This window comes from Lepidochelys kempii, chromosome 9, assembly GCF_965140285.1.
Source record: "Lepidochelys kempii isolate rLepKem1 chromosome 9, rLepKem1.hap1, whole genome shotgun sequence".
Classification (NCBI taxonomy): Eukaryota; Metazoa; Chordata; order Testudines; family Cheloniidae; genus Lepidochelys; species Lepidochelys kempii.
Window position 1 is genome coordinate 5,410,292 of NC_136388.1, and position 19,297 is coordinate 5,429,588.

General features: G+C 51.9%; 1 protein-coding gene across 4 annotated transcripts in view; it reads left to right on the forward strand.

Annotated features, from left to right (window-relative positions):
- Positions 1–19,297, forward strand: part of MASP1 (MBL associated serine protease 1) — a 70,716-nt gene that overhangs the window by 24,227 nt on the left and 27,192 nt on the right. For 3 of the 4 annotated variants that reach the window (XM_073359067.2, XM_073359065.2, XM_073359064.2), the window contains exons 7-9: positions 1,317–1,435; positions 2,478–2,556; positions 16,536–16,673. In XM_073359067.2, coding sequence (XP_073215168.2) covers positions 1,317–1,435; positions 2,478–2,556; positions 16,536–16,673 — 336 coding nt within the window. Of the gene's footprint in view, positions 1–1,316; positions 1,436–2,477; positions 2,557–7,626; positions 8,099–16,535; positions 16,674–19,297 lie in introns of those variants that run through there. The other variant, XM_073359066.1, reaches the window with a different exon arrangement.

Below are 19,297 nucleotides of genomic sequence, written 5' to 3' on the forward strand. Positions count from 1 at the left end.
CCTCTTTTTTGGACCTTACCAAGCTCTTTATTTACCTCACTAACATCCTGCGGCAGCGAGTTCCACAGGTTAACGCTGCAGGCTAAATGGGCTGCCTTTTTAGTTTCACAGCGTGCCCTCCCTTAATAATGCTGCTCTGTGCCATTGCCACAGCGGTCCTGAGCCAGGCCTGGGTAACAGTTTGAAGCCTGTGTGCAGCCTGCCCGGCAGCGCAGCCCGGACTGGCACGCAGGAGCCTGCTGGCCTGTAGGTGTAACCCGTCCACATTCCGCGCAGCACTCTGTCCCCCAGGCCCGCAGAAACAGGTGGCGGCAGCCTGGGCTAATACAGCTAGGTAGTGGTCTGAGCTTAGGAGAGGCTTATGCTTTTGGATCCAGAGGTTCCCAGGGTCAGTTTCTGCTACTGGCACCCCACCCAGGGGCGCAGCCTTGCACGGGGTGGCCCCCTGGGGGACCTGACCTTGGGTGTGTCTCTGAGGGGTTGTAAAGGCAGCAGCTCTGCTAGGCTAGTGGCGGGGAAGTGTTTGCTGGGCAGCGCCAAAGCCTGTCTCGCTGCACAGCTCCCGCTGGGGAATTCCCTGCTCCCTCCACTCCGGGACTCAGGCTTTCTCCAACACCAGCTCTTCCCCAGCCTTCACCCCCAACCCTAACCCTCCTCTTCTGCACGGTGCTGCCCAGGAGAGGTCACTGAGACCATCCTAATCAGTGCTTGTGTCACGCCACCCCACAGCTGGGTTCCTTGCTTCCCCCATTGGCTTGCCCTGACCTCCCAGCTGGATGGATCAGTCACAGCCTGGTGCCCGGTGGGCCAGTCACATTGCCGGCACAGCACAGCACGCCAGCTCACCCCGGGCATCAGCTTAGCTACAGGGGCGACCTCACTGACCGACCGACCTCGCTATCAAATATTTTTGCCACTTGGAAACCACCTTGATGTACCTGCCACTCACAGCAGCAGTGCCAGGCCTGGGGCCACTGGGAGGAACAGGATGTCTATGCTAAGTGTGCAGTCATCAGTCCTCGTTTCATCCAAAATACACAGCTATGTTCGAAAATAGCCAGGCCAGTAAGCAGGCAAGACACCTCGGGGGGGATTCCAAAGGCAACCCCATAGGAAGCAACAGTCTCTGTGCCCCCCGTGACATGCCCCTCTGCCTGCATGTCTGGCCCAGTGAGAATTGGTGGGAACTATTGCCCTAATAAACAGCTGTGGGCCCTGGAATTCGGAGCAGCCTCCATTGGTTGGGGCGCCACCCTCACACACCCTCGCCAGTCGGTCAGCATGGTCTTTCTTTGTTCCCCTCTCCCCCCTCAAAGGGAACCCGTGCCCACTGGTGCAGCCGCCAATCAACGGGAAAATCGAGCCCTCGCAGGCCAAGTACACTTTTAAGGACCAGGTGGTCATCAGCTGCAACACCGGCTACAACGTGCTAAAGGTACCAGAGCCACTGGCTTTGATGTGAGCGTTCGGGGCGCTGGGCCAGATTCTCTCCTCTCCTCCACCAGAGGAAACCTGGGGCCACTGGAGGGCACTCCACCTGTCTGGCATTCGAGCCAGAGGCATGTCCGTATTTAAGGACGCCTACAATGTTCTATGGTAATGAGCCGAAGCACAGGAGGTCAGGCTAGATGATCGGATGGTCCCTTCAGCCCTAAACGCTCTGAAACTATCCCGGGATGGGCGTCGCTGCCAAAGGAGGCTGCAGCCGTGCTCTGGAGAAATTAATCAAACAAAAGCCCATCCAACTCTCCCGGCGCAAGAACTATCCACAAGGGCCCGATACACTTAGAGCCACAAACTAGCCACTAAAGAAGTGGGAGGAGAGAGAATACAGCATGTCCCCCAACCACCAGCTAAACCTCTCGCCCACGCCAGCAAACTAACTACTTGCAAATAAGCCAGACGCGAGGCTTGGCGTCTCCCCAAGAGACGGAGGCACCTGGGGTGCTGCTCTGTCTGTGATTTCCTGCTACGCTCTCCCAAGCCAAGCAGGGCTGGTCCTTTGGTAGGTGACCTTCACGGAGTAGCTGGTAACTGAAGAAAATGCTGATGAATCAGTAGGTGGAGCTCTTACCTCTGAATCAGTACTGAGCCATCCTCGGCTCTACCTACCCCATCCCTGAGGCTTCATAAAATGACCTCTCTCTTTATATAATCCATCTCTAGCATCACTCCTATGTCCCAGTACACTAATACCCTATGATAGGCTGCTCCATCCTCCTGGCTAGGTTCTAATACTGCGCCCACTGCCGTCATATTTGGAAAGAAACACATTTGTTTTCTAATTTTCTTTCAAACTCAATAAACGGAGGGGTTCTCTCCGAAACTCTCTTTGTTACTGGCTTGCCCAGTGAGCAACGTCTCTTTACGGTGGATAGCTGGCCCGGTCAGGCCATTGGGAAGATGAGTCTTTGCAGTGGGAGGGGGAGGTCCTTTGGCTGCATGGATAATGGTTTTCGCTTGTCCCTTCTGCCCAGGATAACATGGAGAGTGACTCCTTCCAGATCGAGTGTCTGAAGGACGGAACATGGAGCAACAAGATCCCCATCTGCAAAAGTAAGAAACCCTCCCCCCGACCACTGAACGCTATATAGAACTACTATGCCAGGCTCACAGAGTGCAATCCGCTGCTCAGAGGCACCTCACCAGCCAGGGTGGCTATTAATTATACCTCTGCAAAACCCGGTTGGCTCTTTCTCCTAAACGGAACAGGGTTTGTGCCCAATGCCACAGGTCGGCTGTTTATTTTTTTCCTTGAGTGACTTACTAATGTAATTGGATTTCCAAGCTGTTTGACCTTCTCACGTCTCAGACAGCCAAGCAAGCCCTAGCCTGGCTCATCTGAGAAAATCTTCAGCCAGTCATTAAGGGCCTGATCCAATGCCCGTTGACATCTGTGGGAAGGCTCCAGTTAACTTTGCTGGGAGCTGGATCAAGCCCAAAAGCTACTAGCAATGGGTGGGGGGGATATGGAAAGGTTCAGGTACCGATTAAGACCTTCTCAGAACTTCTTTCATCCACAAAATCTGGGTCAAGCTCTCAGCAGACAGTCTTTATTGTGATCATTCCGCTCCTTCACTTCTACTCACAGCTGCAGGGAGCCAGCTGCTGAGTTCTGGTGTGAATCTGGACTTGTCCAAGTCTGGGGGATGTCTGGAGCTGGGCGGATGGATGTGGTTACTCTGCCCATTATAGACATAAGGACAGTTTGTAAAATCTGAATACAGATCTGAATTTCTTGCCAGTTTTGGGGGTGTCCAAAACCAGGGCTTTGGTGTGGTCCTGTCTCTACCCAGAACGAGACAATGCAGAGACAAATCAAACAAATTAGAAAAGTTGGCCAAATATTTTTTGCAAACCTCAAAAAGAAAAAGTTCCCTTTGAAAGAATGTGTGAAGCCTCAGACCACGTCTACGCTACAGACTTTGGTCGACACAAGTTGCGTCGGTGTACAGTGCCGAAGTTAGTACATCGCCTGTGCACATGCATCCTGGCTGCTTGCACACAAGGGAGAGCTGGTAAGGTGCTCACCAAGCTGGGGTCAGCGCCGTTCAAGGAAGTAGTTTTACTTCATCACCATCGTGGGGCGCTTATGTCAGCCAGAGACAAATTTGAGTGGAGACTCTTGCACAAATAGGTCTGCGCAAGGCGACTTATGTCAACCTAACTTTGCAGTGTAGACCAGGCCTCAGATCACTTCTGTGTCTTCTGACCCAGTTCCCCTGTCTCTGAAATCAAGCTAATGAAATGCACTATTTACACCTTCATCACAATCAATTTTTTCCTGCAAACCACTGACTTCTTTTCTCCAGCATGCACAGCTATGGCTCTCATCACTAATGTCTGCCTTTTGAATTAGCTTCCTGGTGTCCATGTCAGGAATGTATAGATTGCTTAAACCCAAATGTCCCTGCTCTCATGTCATCCACAGTTGGATCTTACAGAACAGGAATAGCTGCATCCCAGGGTTTGAGAACGCTGGGTGGTACCAGGCTGGCAGTCCAGGCTCACTCTTGTGCTGCAGTTGAAGCTAGAAAGGAACGGTAACGTTCCTCCGAATGATCAGCTGTGTGAAATGTTCAAGATTAAAAAATTAATGCCAGGGTAAGGAGCCTTTGACCTCAAGGTCATCGGTTCTGATCCAGCCCAGGTCAGAAGTAACCGAAAGGCATTATCATCTGACAGTGGCCAGTGTTAAATGAACTGGCAGAGTCCACCCCAGTGGCATACAGTGGCACATTTAGGCAGGCGCGCAGTTCTACACTTGTATGCAAAATGGTGTCCTCCATGCAGCACGACCTTGCACCTACGGCGCACGCGAGGTTATGCTATGCGGAGAACGCCATTTTCTTCTAGCATCCTCTGTGCACACTTGGGGAGCAGACAGGAGTGCACAGCCAGTCCTGGGGCATGCGTTGCACAGGCAGAGGGCACACCACTGGTCCACCCAGTTCCTAGCAGAGAAGTGTGTGCATTAAGAAAAACACCACCCCAATAGGCAGTAGCTAGCACCCTAATGTTGGCAGTGTCAGCGTGGAGAGTGAACTCCCCTCTGTCCCCTCTAGGTGGTCTGTCAGGGGCCTGGTCCCCCTGCAGCTCCCCTTTGGGGTGCACCAGGGTCACGTCCTCTCTTGGGCTCTCATCGTCCAGGTCGTGGATGTTAACATCACCGGCCCAAAGATGGAAACCCAGCCCTCCGGCTGAGCTCCTCTGGAGTTCACCCCCACCGAGGTTACAGGCAGAGAGAAAAAATGAAACAAACAAGTCCCAGACGAGCCCCCAGCCTCTCTTCCTTCAGGCAGTCTTGGGCTAGCCACAGTCTATCTCAATGTCCTCTGCGCGGCCACCAGAAAGGGTCTTGAGGTGATTGTTTATAGCCTGGCTCTCCTCTCATGGGGCCTGGACAGTCTGTGGTTATGGGAGCAGCCCCTGCCTTCCATCAGGCCTCTCCTTGGGAGCTGGAGACTTGAGGTCTGTCCTCGCCCCAGAGTAGCCTCCTGCTGAGCTCTCACACCACTCCTGACAGGCCATGCAGGTATGGCCGGGCAGGGCGGGGTGAGCCCATAACCACTTCACCATCCCTTCCAGTCTGATACAGGGTTTGCACACCCCATCACACCGGCCTGGTCAGCGTGGAGGCACATGGGGCAGTGTGAGGGAAGCATGCACCAAGCTGGAGTTGATCTGTGACAAAGGGAGGACTTCAGCCTCCAGGGCAGTACATTCAGAACCGTCCAGTTTAACGCCTCTACGAAAACGAAGTACCGGTCCTCAAACACTGACAGTTTCCTGTATGCTCCAATGCATTGAACTTGCTGCCACCTATCCCAGAGCAGAGCAGAGGGAAGGGTGGGGGAAGTCAGCCGGTCTCCCTCACTTGGCAACGACCACCCAGGACGTCTCGAAGAGTTCTGTAAAAGGAGATAAGGGGTTACTTTTCCTGCCATTGCACAATGTTCTACTCACACTGAGAGCAATGGCAGCCTGGCCTGAAAACCTTGTGGGACTCTTTGAACCTTGACCCTTAGCCCCTATCACCATCTATCGACCAAGCACACACTTGAGGAGAGAACATAAGAATGGCCACACTGGGTCAGACCAAAGGTCCATCTAGCCCAGTATCCTGTCTGCCGACATTGGCCAGTGCCAGGTGCCCCAGAGGCAATGAACAGAACAGGGAATCATCAAGTGATCCATCCCCTGTCGTCCATTTCCAGCTTCTGGCGAACAGAGGCTAGGGACACCATCCCTGCCCATCCTGGCTAATAGCCATTGATGGACGTATCATCCATGAATTTATCTAGTTCTTTTTTGAACCCTGTTATAGTCTTGGCCTTCAAAACATCCTCTGGCAAAGAGTTCCACAGGTTGACTGTGCATTGTGTGAAGAAACACTCTGGTGGCTGACCAGAGGACCGAGGTAGGTTTTGTTGGTTATGGATGGAGGAGCTTCAGAAGGCTCTGGGAAGTTGTGCAGCTCAAAGAAGGCCCCTGCATTTTGAAGGTTGACCTGAGCTTTTTTGCTTCAAAATCACAGTTGCAATCTCGTGGGTGTGGACTCTGTCCTAAGCTTTCCAGTACATCCAGCCTGTGACTAGGCTGGGCGTGCTGGGATGATTTAGTTGGGGATTGGTCCTGCTTTGAGCAGGGGGTTGGACTAGATGACCTCCTGAGGTCCCTTCCAACCCTGATATTCTATGATTCTATGATTTCCACTTCTGATCCCATACAAGCCCAGGAAGCTCATTCCCAGCCTTTGAACTTTGGTGGACCTCGGACCTGGATCCCGATTCAATCTTTGGAGTCTTGGGACCCATTCAGCTGATAAATCCAAACACCCATGTGAAATAATGGATCCAAATCCTGTGGCTTGGACCCTTCTGTAGCCGTGAGGAAACATTGCCTGTCCCCCATCTACTCTCTCTCCACACACCCTAGACTATCAGGGCTGGAAGGGACCTCAGGAGGTCATCTAGTCCAACCTCCTGCTCAAAGCAGGACCAATCCCCAATTTTTGCCCCAGATCCCTAAATGGCCCCCTCAAGGATTGGACTCACAACCCTGAGTTTAGCAGGCCAAAGCTCAAACCACTGAGCTACCCCTCCCCCTAATACTTCAGGCACCTACAGAACCCGCTGCACAGTGGTGTTTGTAAGGGTACATTTTGGTTTGCAAATCTCGCTGAGGATGGAAAGCGTGACGCTGCTAGAATTGCTAAATAGTATCATATCTCACTACATTGCCTTTGAAGCACGTGGCACAATTATTACAATTATTACTGGAAAATACAGAGGAATCCTCCTAATTCAATCAAACCTTGAGGTTCCAATTGCCCCGTTCCTAGACCTGTCTCCCACAGATTTCACTGGAGTTCTGCTTGCACGGAGACTGAATAAAAACTAGAACTGGTTGGGGGGTTTTCCTCACAGACTGTTTTCCCCACCAGCTTTTGGACCAAAGAGAAATTGTCATCCAAATCTTGTTGAGGTTTCGTTGAAAAATTGAACCCCCCCCCCCCCCGCCCCCGCCCCCAACTGACAGTTTTGGCTGTCAAAAAATGGGGGGAGGGGCTGTTGTCAATTAAAATCCCTCCAAAGAAATAATCGATGAAAAAGTTGCACAAAAATGAAACTTCCCCCCCCCCCCCCAGAACATTTGGCGGTAAATACATATATTTTGGAACGAGCGCTAATAAACATTGATGGGGGAGCTGACTTGGGCCTGGTGAGGCAAGTTTCATTGGACCAGGAGCCAGCCACGCTGGTGCGGGCTGCATCCCACTGGGGAATTGAGCACAGTGAGGCCAAGGAGGACGCGTGAAATGAGAAAGCCCACTGAAGCAACAGAGGACAGTTACTCCGCTAAGGCAGGTTTCCCTTTAAGCGGGTTCCATTGCACTGCAGTGCCTATCGACCTTTAATAGAGATGGATCCCTGTGCAGCGCCCAGTCAGTGTGTATAACCCAAGCTGCCTTTCACGCTTGCTGAATTGCTACCGTGTAGCATTAACTATTTCTGGTGTTATTGGGCTGTGTTTCCTGCATGAACTTTCTCTGCTCGGCCACTGATTCTGCTTTCTCTCTCTCTGCTTTCCTCTTCCCCCCTTTCTCCTCTGCTTTCGGTGCAGCTGCAGAAACAACCGACCACAGGCCAGAGAGAGGAGCTGAGCTGGACCAAGCGACAGCATGAGCCTGGGTGCCATCAAGCCGCACCCCTTAGAGTGGCCAGTGTCTCTGAGACGTGTCAGGGAGTCATTAGGGCTCCAGCGGGGCATCCCCACCCCCGTCACCCTTCCTGATCTGTATGGGACACAATGGAATCCATCGCCGCTGTAGGTATGGTGCCGTGCTCTGTTAACCCTTCCTGCCCGGCACACGCTTAACTCCCACTGGGTCTCCGGACAGGGAAAGAAAAACAAAACTGAAACGAATTCAAACGCTCAGGCCCCCGCCGGAAAAACAAATAACCCTCTAGGCTGCTGAGAGACATAACACAGGCCAGGGAGCTCGCATCCTGGCGGTCTTCATGGACAGGGCCTCTCCTCCCACTCCATCCCAGCCCTGCGCCCCACCACAATGAAAGTCGTTCTGCACAGGTTGGCAGCCTCGTCTGTGCTTGTTTTGTTCAGTTGGTTTAATTTATCTGCTGCCTGGTCTCTCTGGGTAAATCTGGGGATCTGTTCCAGTGTAATGAATAAGAAACGTTCCTCCCTCTAGCTAAATAGCATGGGGCAAAAAAAGCCAGGCTAGGCCAGCATGTTCCAGTGCACTTCAACCCCCTACCCCCAGCTCTTTGGGACTAAAAGGTGCTTTCAAGATAAATCCACAAGGAAGCAATCTGTGATCACAAGTCTCTTTAAGCTGCTTTTGCCTGCCCAAAGCCCTGACACGACTGGATGCCTCATGGCCCCATGTTGAGGGCTCCATCTCCTTGCCACCCATCCCAGATCTAGCAGAGACCTCCAGGGCCAGAGAGCACCGGCTGGAAGGAATTGTGGCAAGGGCTGCTATCATGCTCTTGGGGACAGAAAGGGGAAAAAAAACAGAGCAAGCCAGGGAAAGGAGCAGAGTGGGGGAAGGGCTAGGTGGTCGTGACAGTGCATGGGCAGGGGAAGTGATGGGCTGCGGTGGGAATGAGTGGAGAGAGTGGATGAAGATGGGCTCTTGAGAGCTATGGGACCACATACACAGAGCCAGCCAAAGTCCATTGAAGTTGCTGGAAATCTTGGCACAGGCCCATAGAGAGCAGGGCTTAGGGAGGAGGAACGCCGGGCTCGGGCAGGAGCCAGACCTTGCATAAGGAGAGAGATCAGAGTGGGGGCTCCCAGGGCTGGACGCTGAAACAGTCTGAGAGTCAGCAGCACCCAAAAAGCAGCAGAGGGGAGGAGCTCGCAGCTGACGCAGAGAGGAGGAAAGAAAGAGAGGGGCCGGCGAGGAGAAGGCCAGGCCTGGCAGGGGGTGGGCAGCTGCAAATGGGGACTGGAGGCGTCGAGCACAGTGCAGCAGGGCCCTGAAATAAAACGTGGGCGAAGAGAAGGGCCGGCCTGAGGCAGAGAGGGGCCGGGCAGTGGAGAGAGGAGTGGGGCTAGCAGCCACGAGGGAGATACTGAGCGTGAGGCTGTGGAGGCAGAGAGGGAGGAGCTGACCCAGAACAGGAAGAGAGGATCTAGCAGCGTGGAGATGCTGGTACCCAGGACGAGCGAACGCTGGGGACCCAAGAGCAGGGAGTGGCTGCAGCACCAGGCCCAGCTGAGAGCGGGGGCCAGGGGCCAGTGTCAGAAAATGGGGCCTGAGGAGGGACCTCCGTCACCAGGGGACACAGTCCTGTGTCCCATCCAGACCCAGGCAAGGCACCGGAGAGTGGGGCTCCTCCTTCCAGTCCCAGCAGGGTGAATCACGTGGTAGCTTAAATGCAAGCGGACACGGGTTTGTGGTTCATTCTCTGAGCAGCTTGGACTGAATCCGTTCATAAAGCCCTGGAGGGCAGGGGACACGTGCCGGACGGCCCTGAGGTCTCCCAGAGCATGACATCATCTGCTCCTCAGCGTAGGCCTGCACTGCAGCTGGGAGGGCGCGCCCCAGCGCACGGAGACGGGCCACGCTAGCTCTGCTCCAGTTTGTGCGCTTAAAAAGAGCCGTGTAGCCGGGGGTAGCGCTGGCCATGCCTACGACTAGCTGCCTCAGTACAAACCCGCCCAGTGCACGAGCTCCAGCAGCCGGGGGTGCAGCCTGGTCTGGATGGAAGGAATTACAGGCAGAGATCAGCTACAGGTGGGCTGTTTGCAGTCAGTGGCTAACCCACATCCCCAAGCACTGTGTGTCTTCTCCCCAGCTCGGAGCATGGCCGGGAGAAAACAAGGATCTGGAGTGGGGGCGGGAGAAGTGAAAGGAGGGCAAACGGACGGAAGGACTCGCAGTCCGGGTCTGGGTGGGACAAGGTACCCACACAATGCAGGGTCACTGTGGCAGGCACTGACTGGCCCCCGTGCCTTCAATCTCAGCAAAGAGGCCAAAGTTTGGATGGGCCGTGGGAGTATAAACTTAAGGTGGTCCCTTCGGGGCAGGGTCCAAGGACACTGGTGGGGTAACAGGGGGAAGCCAGCCCTCTCGTTGCCCATGCTGGACCTGTCCAGTCTCCAGGGCTGTCTCTCTGGTGCCTGCCAGTACTAGACTTGATTTTTTCATCACCAACACCAGCTGCTGCTGTAAAGACTGTGTCCCACCCCGAAAGCACGGAGCAGGGGAAGGTATTGCTCGAACTATTTGTACGTTCCCTGGAAGGAGCTGGGTGACCATTAGAAAGATGCCGTTTGGCAGGATAAAGCATAACATTTTAACAGTGAGAGTAACTAACCCCTGGAACCATTTGCCAAGAGTCGTGGGGGGATTCTCCATCACTGGCCATTTTTAAATCACATCTGGGTGTTTTTTCTAAAAGCTCTGCTCTAGGAATTACGCTGGGGCAGTTCTCTGGCCTGTGTCAGACAGGAGGTTGGACTAGAGGGAAGATCACAACTGTCCCTTCTGCTTTGGAATCTGTGAATCTATGATAGGACAAGCGTCTGGTGCATCAGCGATGCTGGCGTGAGCGCAGTCCCTGGGAAGCAGTAGGAGCATGTTCACCCCAGTCTTCCCAGTGCACACTTTTCCTGACGGCACATCAATCCTTGCTGGTCCTCCTGTCCTCTCAAGAACATGCAGCTGGCAGAAGACACTCAAACATAAATTAGCACCGATGAACGCTGGCAAATTTTGGCTTGATCAGCAATTTTATCAGGCGACTCCTCCTGAAGTTTTGCAAATGTTTCCATCTCTCTGGTGTCATGGGCCATGCCATGGCCTTCCTGCCCTCTACTGTAGCTTCCCTTCATCTGCCCCACATGGGAGGACCAGCAGATCCATCTTCTCTTCCCTGCTGTGGGGACCAGCAGCAGTAGACCCCCATGGAAAGAAAGCTACAGAATTCATAACTACCTTTGCCCCAGGCCACATTCACTGTCCTGGTCAAATCTATCTGTGAGAGCCCCACATACCTGGACATACCTGCTGTGGCCCCATCCCCTTTGCTCTGTTCCCAGGACTCTGCATCTGCTAGGTTGCTGAAAGAATGTTAGGAACCATTAGGAAAGAGATCGATAATAGGACAGAAAATATCATAATGCTACTGTATAAACCCATGGAACATCCACACCTTAAATACTGCGTGCAGTTCTGGTCAACCCAATCTCAAAAGAGATATAGTAGAATTAGAAAAAGTACAGTGAAGGGAAACACAAATGATTAAGGGTATGGAACAGCTTCTGTATGAGGAGAGATTAAAGAGACTGGGACTGTTTAGCTAAGAAAAGAGACGACTAAGGGGATATGATAGAGGTCTATAAAAGCATGACTGGTGTGGAGAAATTGAATAAGGAAGTGTTACTTACCCCGTCACATAACTTAAGAACCAAGGGTCACCTAATGAAATTAACAAGCAGCAGGTTTAAAACAAGCATAAGGAAGTATCCTTCACACAATGTCCAGTCAGCCTGTGGAACTCATTGCCAGGGGATGTTGTGGCCAAAAGTATTAGTGGGTTCAAAAAAGAATTGATAAGCTCATGGAGGATAGGTCCATTAATGGCTATTAGTCAAGACAGTCAGGGATGGAACCTTATGCTCCGAGTGTCCCTAAAGCTCTGACTGCCAGAAGGTGGGATTGGACAGCCGGGGATGGCTCACTCAATAAATTGTTCTGTTCTGCTCATTTCCTCTGAAGCACCTGGCACTGGACACTGTCCGAAGACAGGATACTGGGCTAGATGGACCTTTGGTCTGACCAGCATGGTTGTTCTTAGGTTCCTGGGGGCTACACTGTGACATAAACCTCAGTAATATTTAAGGCCTGGAATCAGCATTACTGTGAAGCCTCAGAGAGCTCCCCAAAGGGGTAGTGCCAGGCGAGTAAAAAGTGGTCTTTGCATGACTGAGAATCAGGACCCTGGAGTTTAACTTCACTCCATACCGCCCCAACACCACCTCCCTGCAAAGACAGGCCTGAGGCAAACCCTCTCTGTACAAGTCACAAGGCGCGACATTTTCCATCCATAATCCAGTGCAAATTCTCTTCATAACACAGGCACCTTGGAAGGCCAGGAATCAGGTCAGGTCATCCTTATGAAGAGTAGAAACGGCCACTGGGTCACAGGTTGTACCGACGCTCTCAACCAGTGGCAGCAGGGGGTGGGAGCGGGCATTGTGAGGGGTGAGCAGAGGAGAAGTAGATCCTGCCTGTAGAGACTGCAGGTTTCAACGCCCTGAGAAGGCCACATCCTCAGCCCATTGCTGCCAGCACCACTACGCACCGCCCATCATTCACGAGGAAGGCCTGTGACCCGGTCCATCTCTGGCAGCTTAAAGACCTTGCTAACTGGAGGCCTTTTCCCCACAGCGGGCAGCATGAGACTGAAAGGCGGAGGACGATCATGATGATGGAGCAGAAGAAGCTGCCGCCACCTCTGGAAGACCATTGTCTCTCCATTCCTGACCCTCCCCTTTTGCTGTCCATCTCAAGAGACCACAGTCTCTCTCCAACTGCAAACCCACCCTCAACGATTCATAACCAAGTCTGCTTGGGTGCCACTCAACTCTTGTGCAGTGTTTTGAAGCAAAGGCTCAGAGATTGGTGCATCTGAGTGTGCACAGGCCTGGAAGTACCGGCAGTCGAAGGCAGAGGCCCTGGAAATGGCATGACAGCGTTACCGTCATGCCCAGTGCTAATAACTTGTGGAGGGCATTGATTGATACACGCTGGTAACTCCATAATGTTGTGCATACAGACACCTGAATGGCCAGGGCTGTCTGGGTTAGGGCTTTAGGGCTTTCCAGTCACAAAGAGCATAATCTGTAGTCTCAGCCCAGATGGCTTTGACATCCAGCAGTGCCCCAAGCAAAGGCAGAGCGGAGGAAGAAGGCAGAGTGTGTGTCTGTCTGGAGAGGGATGTTCGGACAATACCATCCTACCCCTCTTTGTCTGGTAATTCTTTTCCAAGAGGCTCATTGCTCACCTGTAACTCAGAGCCTCTACCGAAAATCAATCGTGTGGAAGACTGAGCCAGTGCTCATTTCTGCCTGGGCCCTCAGCTCCCCCAGGCAGGTACCCGAGGCTCACCAGATAAAAGAGCTCTGATCTTAATGACCTCACCACGGTTCTCGTAGCCAGTTTGGCAGTAGCCTGTGAAAGTTCTGATCTGTGCAGCTTAGTAACTACAGGCTGTTCTCTGTGTGTACAGGGCCTAGTGCAATAAGAACATAAGAACGGGCAGACTGGGTCAGACCAAAAGGTCCACCCAGCCCAGTATCCTGTCTACCGACAGTGGCCAGTGCCAGGTGCCCCAGAGGGAGTGAACCTAACAGGTAATGATCAAGTGATCTCTCTCCTGCCATCCATCTCCACCCTCTGACAAACAGAGGCTAGGGACACCATTCCTTACTTATCCTGGCTAATAGCCATTAATGGACTTAACCTCCATGAATTTATCCAGTTCTCTTTTAAACCCTGTTATAGTCCTAGCCTTCCTAACCTCGTCAGGCAAGGAGTTCCACAGGTTGACTGTGCGCTGAGTGAAAAAGAACTTCCTTTTATTTGTTTTAAACCTGCTGCCCATTAATTTCATTTGGTGGCCCCAAGTTCTTATGAGAACAAGTAAATAACTTTTCCTTATTCACTTTCTCCACAGCACTCATGATTTTATATACCTCTACCCTATCCCCCCTTAGGCTCCTCTTTTCCAAGCTGAAAAGTCCTAGCCTCTTTAATCTCTCCTCATATGGGACCCGTTCCAAACCCCTAATCATTTTAGTTGCCCTTTTCTGAACCTTTTCTAATGCCAGTATATCTTTTTTGAGATGATGCGGCCCTGGTTCGTTCCCAGGTGATACCGTAATACACATAATAATAATTAACAACAACAGCATACGTTTCCCATGGGCTTTCTTATAACACCCCGGAGTTACTGCTTCTGGTCAGCAGGTCACCACAGACGTTGATTAGCCCCAGAGTCATGACAGCAACCTCCATTTCCAATCCAAATGTGTTGCCACTTTAAAACATGACAAAGCCCCAGCCAGGAAGCTGCAAGAAAATAAAACGGCAGGGGAGGAAGTTTTGAAGTGATGCAGGGTTTGTCCAGTTTTACCATGAAGATCCATTTTTCCCCATGACGTCAGTTGCGTGACTCAGCACTCCCGACGTCAAAAATGTAGCCCGTCGGCTGATTATTATTTATACAGTGCCAACAATGCGCTATGCAGCTCAGAGACAAATATGACGTCCTTGTCCGGAAGAACAGGCAGTCTTCTCAATTTGTAGAAGAATTTGCAGGGCTTGTCTTAACCTGCGTGTTAGCTCAAGGTATAACTTGAGTGTTGCCGCTACCCTGACTCCATCCACACACACAAATCTCTAGCTTAAGTTAAGTGGGGCTTTAAACCAGAGCTAGCTGACACATTTCAGGGGTGGTGGGAGCTCAAATCTTACTGCTGCTCCATCTAATGATGCAGTAGGCATGGGACTACAGCCGGTGTTAACACAACTCCTCAGCGGCTGACCCAATAGCGCTGTGTCGCTCCAGTGTTCTTTTGCAGCGTGGCCGCTCTCACTCACCCTAAGCTAGCTCATAACTTCAGTGTGGTAACCGGCGCTAATGGTTGCAATGGAGACAAAACCTAAGTCTCTGATCCTTCAAACACTTCCTAGCTGGTGTGGTGCTTGCTAGGGGAGTAGCTCTGTTGGTTTCCGGTAGCGTTTGCAGGGCTGAGCTCTAGACAAAGTGAGGGATGGGGAACAACAAAAGCCCACGTTTAAGCAAAAGCATCAATCCAAGCAGCCATGTGAGTCAATGGACAGAGCACTAGGCTGGGATCCAGGACACGTGGGTTCTCTTCCTGTCTCTGACCCGACTTACTGAATGACTTTGTACCAGGTGTTTCCTGCCTCTCTTCACCTCCCCCCGAGTCTGTCCGTCTTCTATTCAGATTGTAAGCTCATCGGGGCAGGCAGCGTCTCTCACCCTGTGCTTGTACAGTGCCAAGCACAATGCAGGCTAAGGTGGCAGTAGGTGCTGCTGAAATAATAAATAGCCCATTGAGAGGATCTGAATTCACAGCACACCCTGCTTACTGCACCAAGTTGCCAGAGAATCTTTAAAGATCAAGTGGCCTTTTTCACAGGCTGTCTGTCCTATGAAAAAGGCAGTTGTAGGGGTTAGTATGAGCAGGGCCTGCCCTTTGAATGCCTCACCCTTGTGTTTATATCATTAGTTTGCTCTTGTGCTGGCTGTTACGTTCCTGGGGCTGCATTGCGCCTTCTAGTGATTAATTTGCTGCCTGACAATTCTAGGTATTTGTCTACCAGCAACTGTGTAGCCGGATAAAGCTACTGACGTGTTTATCATGGGATCCCCCCTTGTCTGGGCCCGGCTGGTCATGATTACACCAATGCCTGCCTTTCCCAGGCTCTGATGGGAATGAACACTCACCAGGAAGCAAGGCAAAGTGTAATAACTGAGTGTCTAAAAGCTGGTCAAATCTTTTGAGAACCCAACCCCAGCCCAGGTTCCAGGTTCCCCATACAGTACTCAGTCCAGCAATGGCATGAACCCTTCGCACTCCATTCCCAGAGTTCCCGTGAAGCCATCAGAACCACTTTGACATGCGTATCTGACAGGATAGCTCCTACTCACCTGTGCAGTATTCATTCCCTAACCAATAATATCGAGGGATTTTATGGTAACAAATCCATAGCTGCCTAGTGATTTTGGTTACAATGCACACCACAATGGCTCAGACTTTCACAGCAACAGCAGGGCTAGAACTCACATTCTCCTCAACCCAAAGGCCAGGCCCTACCACTGGAGCCAAAAGAGAATCTCCCTTAGCTATTAGCAGTATAATGCCTATGACACACAGCTGAGCAATCCTGGTTCTGTTCAGTGCAACACAAGGCTGAACATACACACTGGCTGGTTCATTGCATCAGTGACCTGGACTGGATTTGGTAAGACAGAGTCATCTCTGCTCACAGACTGACTGGAGTTAGGGTTTATCACAGGAAACCATTGTCCTGCATAGGGATGGAGTAGGCAGACTCACAAAGGGAAGGGTTGGTTTGGGGCATAGTGCAAGGCATTGCGTGGTGAGGCTAAAGCGTGAAATCACGGCCTGTTGAAATCAATGCCAAAACTCCCGTTGACTTCGACAGGGCCAGGACTTCAATGGGGAAGGAAGGAGCGAGTCCAATGGGAAAGGGCTGAGAGGGCCCGCTGGAAGGAAAGAGAAAGACGAGGAACTAAAGACAGATATACTTCTCCTCGGTGCCTGAAGGGTTAAAACCATCTCACGCGCTAGCTCTGGGGGAACTGGCAGGCCAGCTGATATACAAACCCCTTTCAAACTCCCCCAGCCCTAGAGCCATACCCGACAGAGGCAGCGGACAGAGCCTGCTAAGGCGGGATATGTACATATGCTACTAAAAATCTCCTTTCCTCGTGGACTTTTAGTTGCGGACTGCAAAGTGCCGGTGGAGCTGGAACACGGGTCCGTCACCTTCGCCACAAGGAACAATCTCACCACGTACCGGTCAGGGGTCCGGTACTCCTGCCAGCGACCCTACTATCAGCTGGCCCCAAATATCACCGGTGAGGCCATCCGCCGCTGGGGAAGGGGCTGTGGCCACGCAAGTCGGGGTGGGGCTCTGAACAGGGAGAGCGTGCGGCATGCCCATTGCTGGGCTAGTCGATGTGCAGTAGGCTAGTGTTAATAATAAGCATATATCTGCAAAGATTGTGCAAATAATAATCTAGTGGGTATCTAAGTATCTATTACATATATTGGGCATAAGCTTTCGTGAGTAAAAAACCCCACTTCATCAGATGCATGGAGTGAAAATTACAGATACAGGCATAAATATACTGACACGTGGAGAAGGGAGTTACCTCACAAGTGGGGAACCAGTGCTGACAAGGCCAATTCAGTCAGGGTGGATGTGGTCCCCTCCCAATAATTGATGAGGCGGTGTCAAGACCAAGAGAGGGAAAATTGCAGGGAAAACCTCCCTGGACATTCAACAACAGATTTAAAAGTAGCCATCCTCAACAAAAAAAACCTTCCAAAACAGACTTCAAAGAGAAACTGCAGAGCTACAATTCATTTGCAAACTTGACACCATTAATCTGGGCTTGAATAGGGACTGGGAGAGGCTGGCTCACTACAGAAGCAATTTTCCCTCTTTTGGTCTTGACACCTCCTCATCAATTATTCAGAGGGGACCACATCCACCCGGACGGAATTGGCCTTGTCAGCACTGGTTCTCCACTTGTGAGGCGACTCCCCTCTCTTCATGTGCCAGTATGTAGTTATGCCTGTATCTGTAATGTTCATTCCATGCATCTGAAGAAGTGGATTTTTTTTACCCACAAAAGCTTATGCCCAAATAAATCTGTTAGTCTTTAAGGTGCCAATGGACTCCTCGTTGTTTTTGTGGATACAGACTAACACGGCTGCCCCTCTGATATATTACGCAGATTGACTCTCTGCCATGGCAGGGTCGAACTGACCATGGTGCGCTGCGGAATCAGGGGCAGAAAGAGCAATTGAGATTTGATCTTGTTGCTAAAGGCAGAACAGGCAGTTAAAGTGCAGTTGTTCTCTGCAAAGTGCCCCCTTGTTATTCGGCAGCCCTGTCCCCTGGGTGTGGCTCCGTCAGAAATACAGCTTTACGCCTGTTCGCTCTTGTTAGCCCTGCAGGACTAGTGCAGTTCCAGGAGCTGGATTTTACGCGACACAAGTGTTCACTAAATTGCGATTGCACAGCCCAGTGGTGCCCTCAGTGGAAAACGGAGTCACACATCTGTATCCCAGAGCGGAGCGAGAAGGCAGCAGGGCTGCCAGGGTGTAGCAGAGGGAACATGAGGCTTGTCTGTGTGCAAAAGTTGCCCCAATTTCACTAAACCGGTGCAGAACCCTGGTGTATTTCAAATGCAGAGAGACTCCTACTGATTTAATGTCCGTCCACTGAGGCCAATCAGTATAAAGCACTGTGCTGCCAAACCCAGAGTGTGCATGTGAGAGGATCGCACCGATTGAACTAAATGGATTTCCAAACTGACGCAGTTAAATCAGGGCTGAAGCAGTGTGTGAACCAGCCCTCACTGGTGACTCAGGCCAGGCTGACCCCAGCCTGGCGCACGCATCTGTGGGGATGCTTGCCGGGGTAGCAGTTTGAAGAACTATGCTTTTCCTCACAACAGTGGATTGAAATGCTTTAACCTAACTAAAGTTAGTGGGCTCAGTGTCAGGAGATCTGGGGGGAACGTAACGGCCTGTGATATGCAGGAGGGCCAGACTAGCTGCTCTCCTGGTCCTATGGATTTGATACAGGGCCTGATCTACAGAAGATCTGAGGAGCCAGTGCTCCAGATGAAGTCAATGGGAGCTGGGGGAGCCTAGCACCCCTCCAGGTCAGGCCCCTGGAATCACCTAGAGACAATAAAATTGTCACAGGGTCGGCTGCTTCCTGAGCTCCCCCTCATGGCCAGAGGTGGACCTGCGGCGTTCTGCCTCTGTTTCCTTTCTTCAGGGCCCTTTAAGAACTCCGCACACAAACGCATCTCTAGCTCAGCCAAACCCTTCCTTGAGCCTGGATTTCTTACATTAACAAAATAATTCCCCAAACAGAGTTCTCAAATCCCTGTGAAGGCTGTGCTCCCAGTCATCCCAGTGGGAGCTCCCAGGCCTTCCCTGCCTGGAGTCTGCTCACTCCCAGCAGCCACTCCTTGCCCTGGCAGGCCCCGGTCTCCCTCCAGCTTCACTCTGGCACCTCTTCCTACACAGCCCCACTCCTCAGCAGCTTCCAGCTCAGTGGTTTGAGCATTGGCCTGCTAAACCCAGGGTTGTGAGTTCAATCCTTGAGGGGGCCATTTAGGGATCTGGGGCAAAAATTGGGGATTGGTCCTGCTTTGAGCAGGGGGTTGGACTAGATGATCTCCTGAGGTCCCTTCCAACCCTGATATTCTATGATTCTATGATCCCTGCTTACATGTGCCTCCTGGGCTCCGAGGCCCCACAAGGGAGGGACCCAGAGCCCAGACTCCAGCCGGAGCCTGAACCTCTACACTGCAATCTGATAGCCCCACCGCCCCAGCCGGAGTCAGCTGCCGCGGGCTGGCCGCAGCTTCAGCCTTGGGTCTTTGATTGCAGTTTAGAAATAGCCTTACTGTACAGCGGACAGAGCTCTGCTTCCATCGACAGCCAGGTATCATCT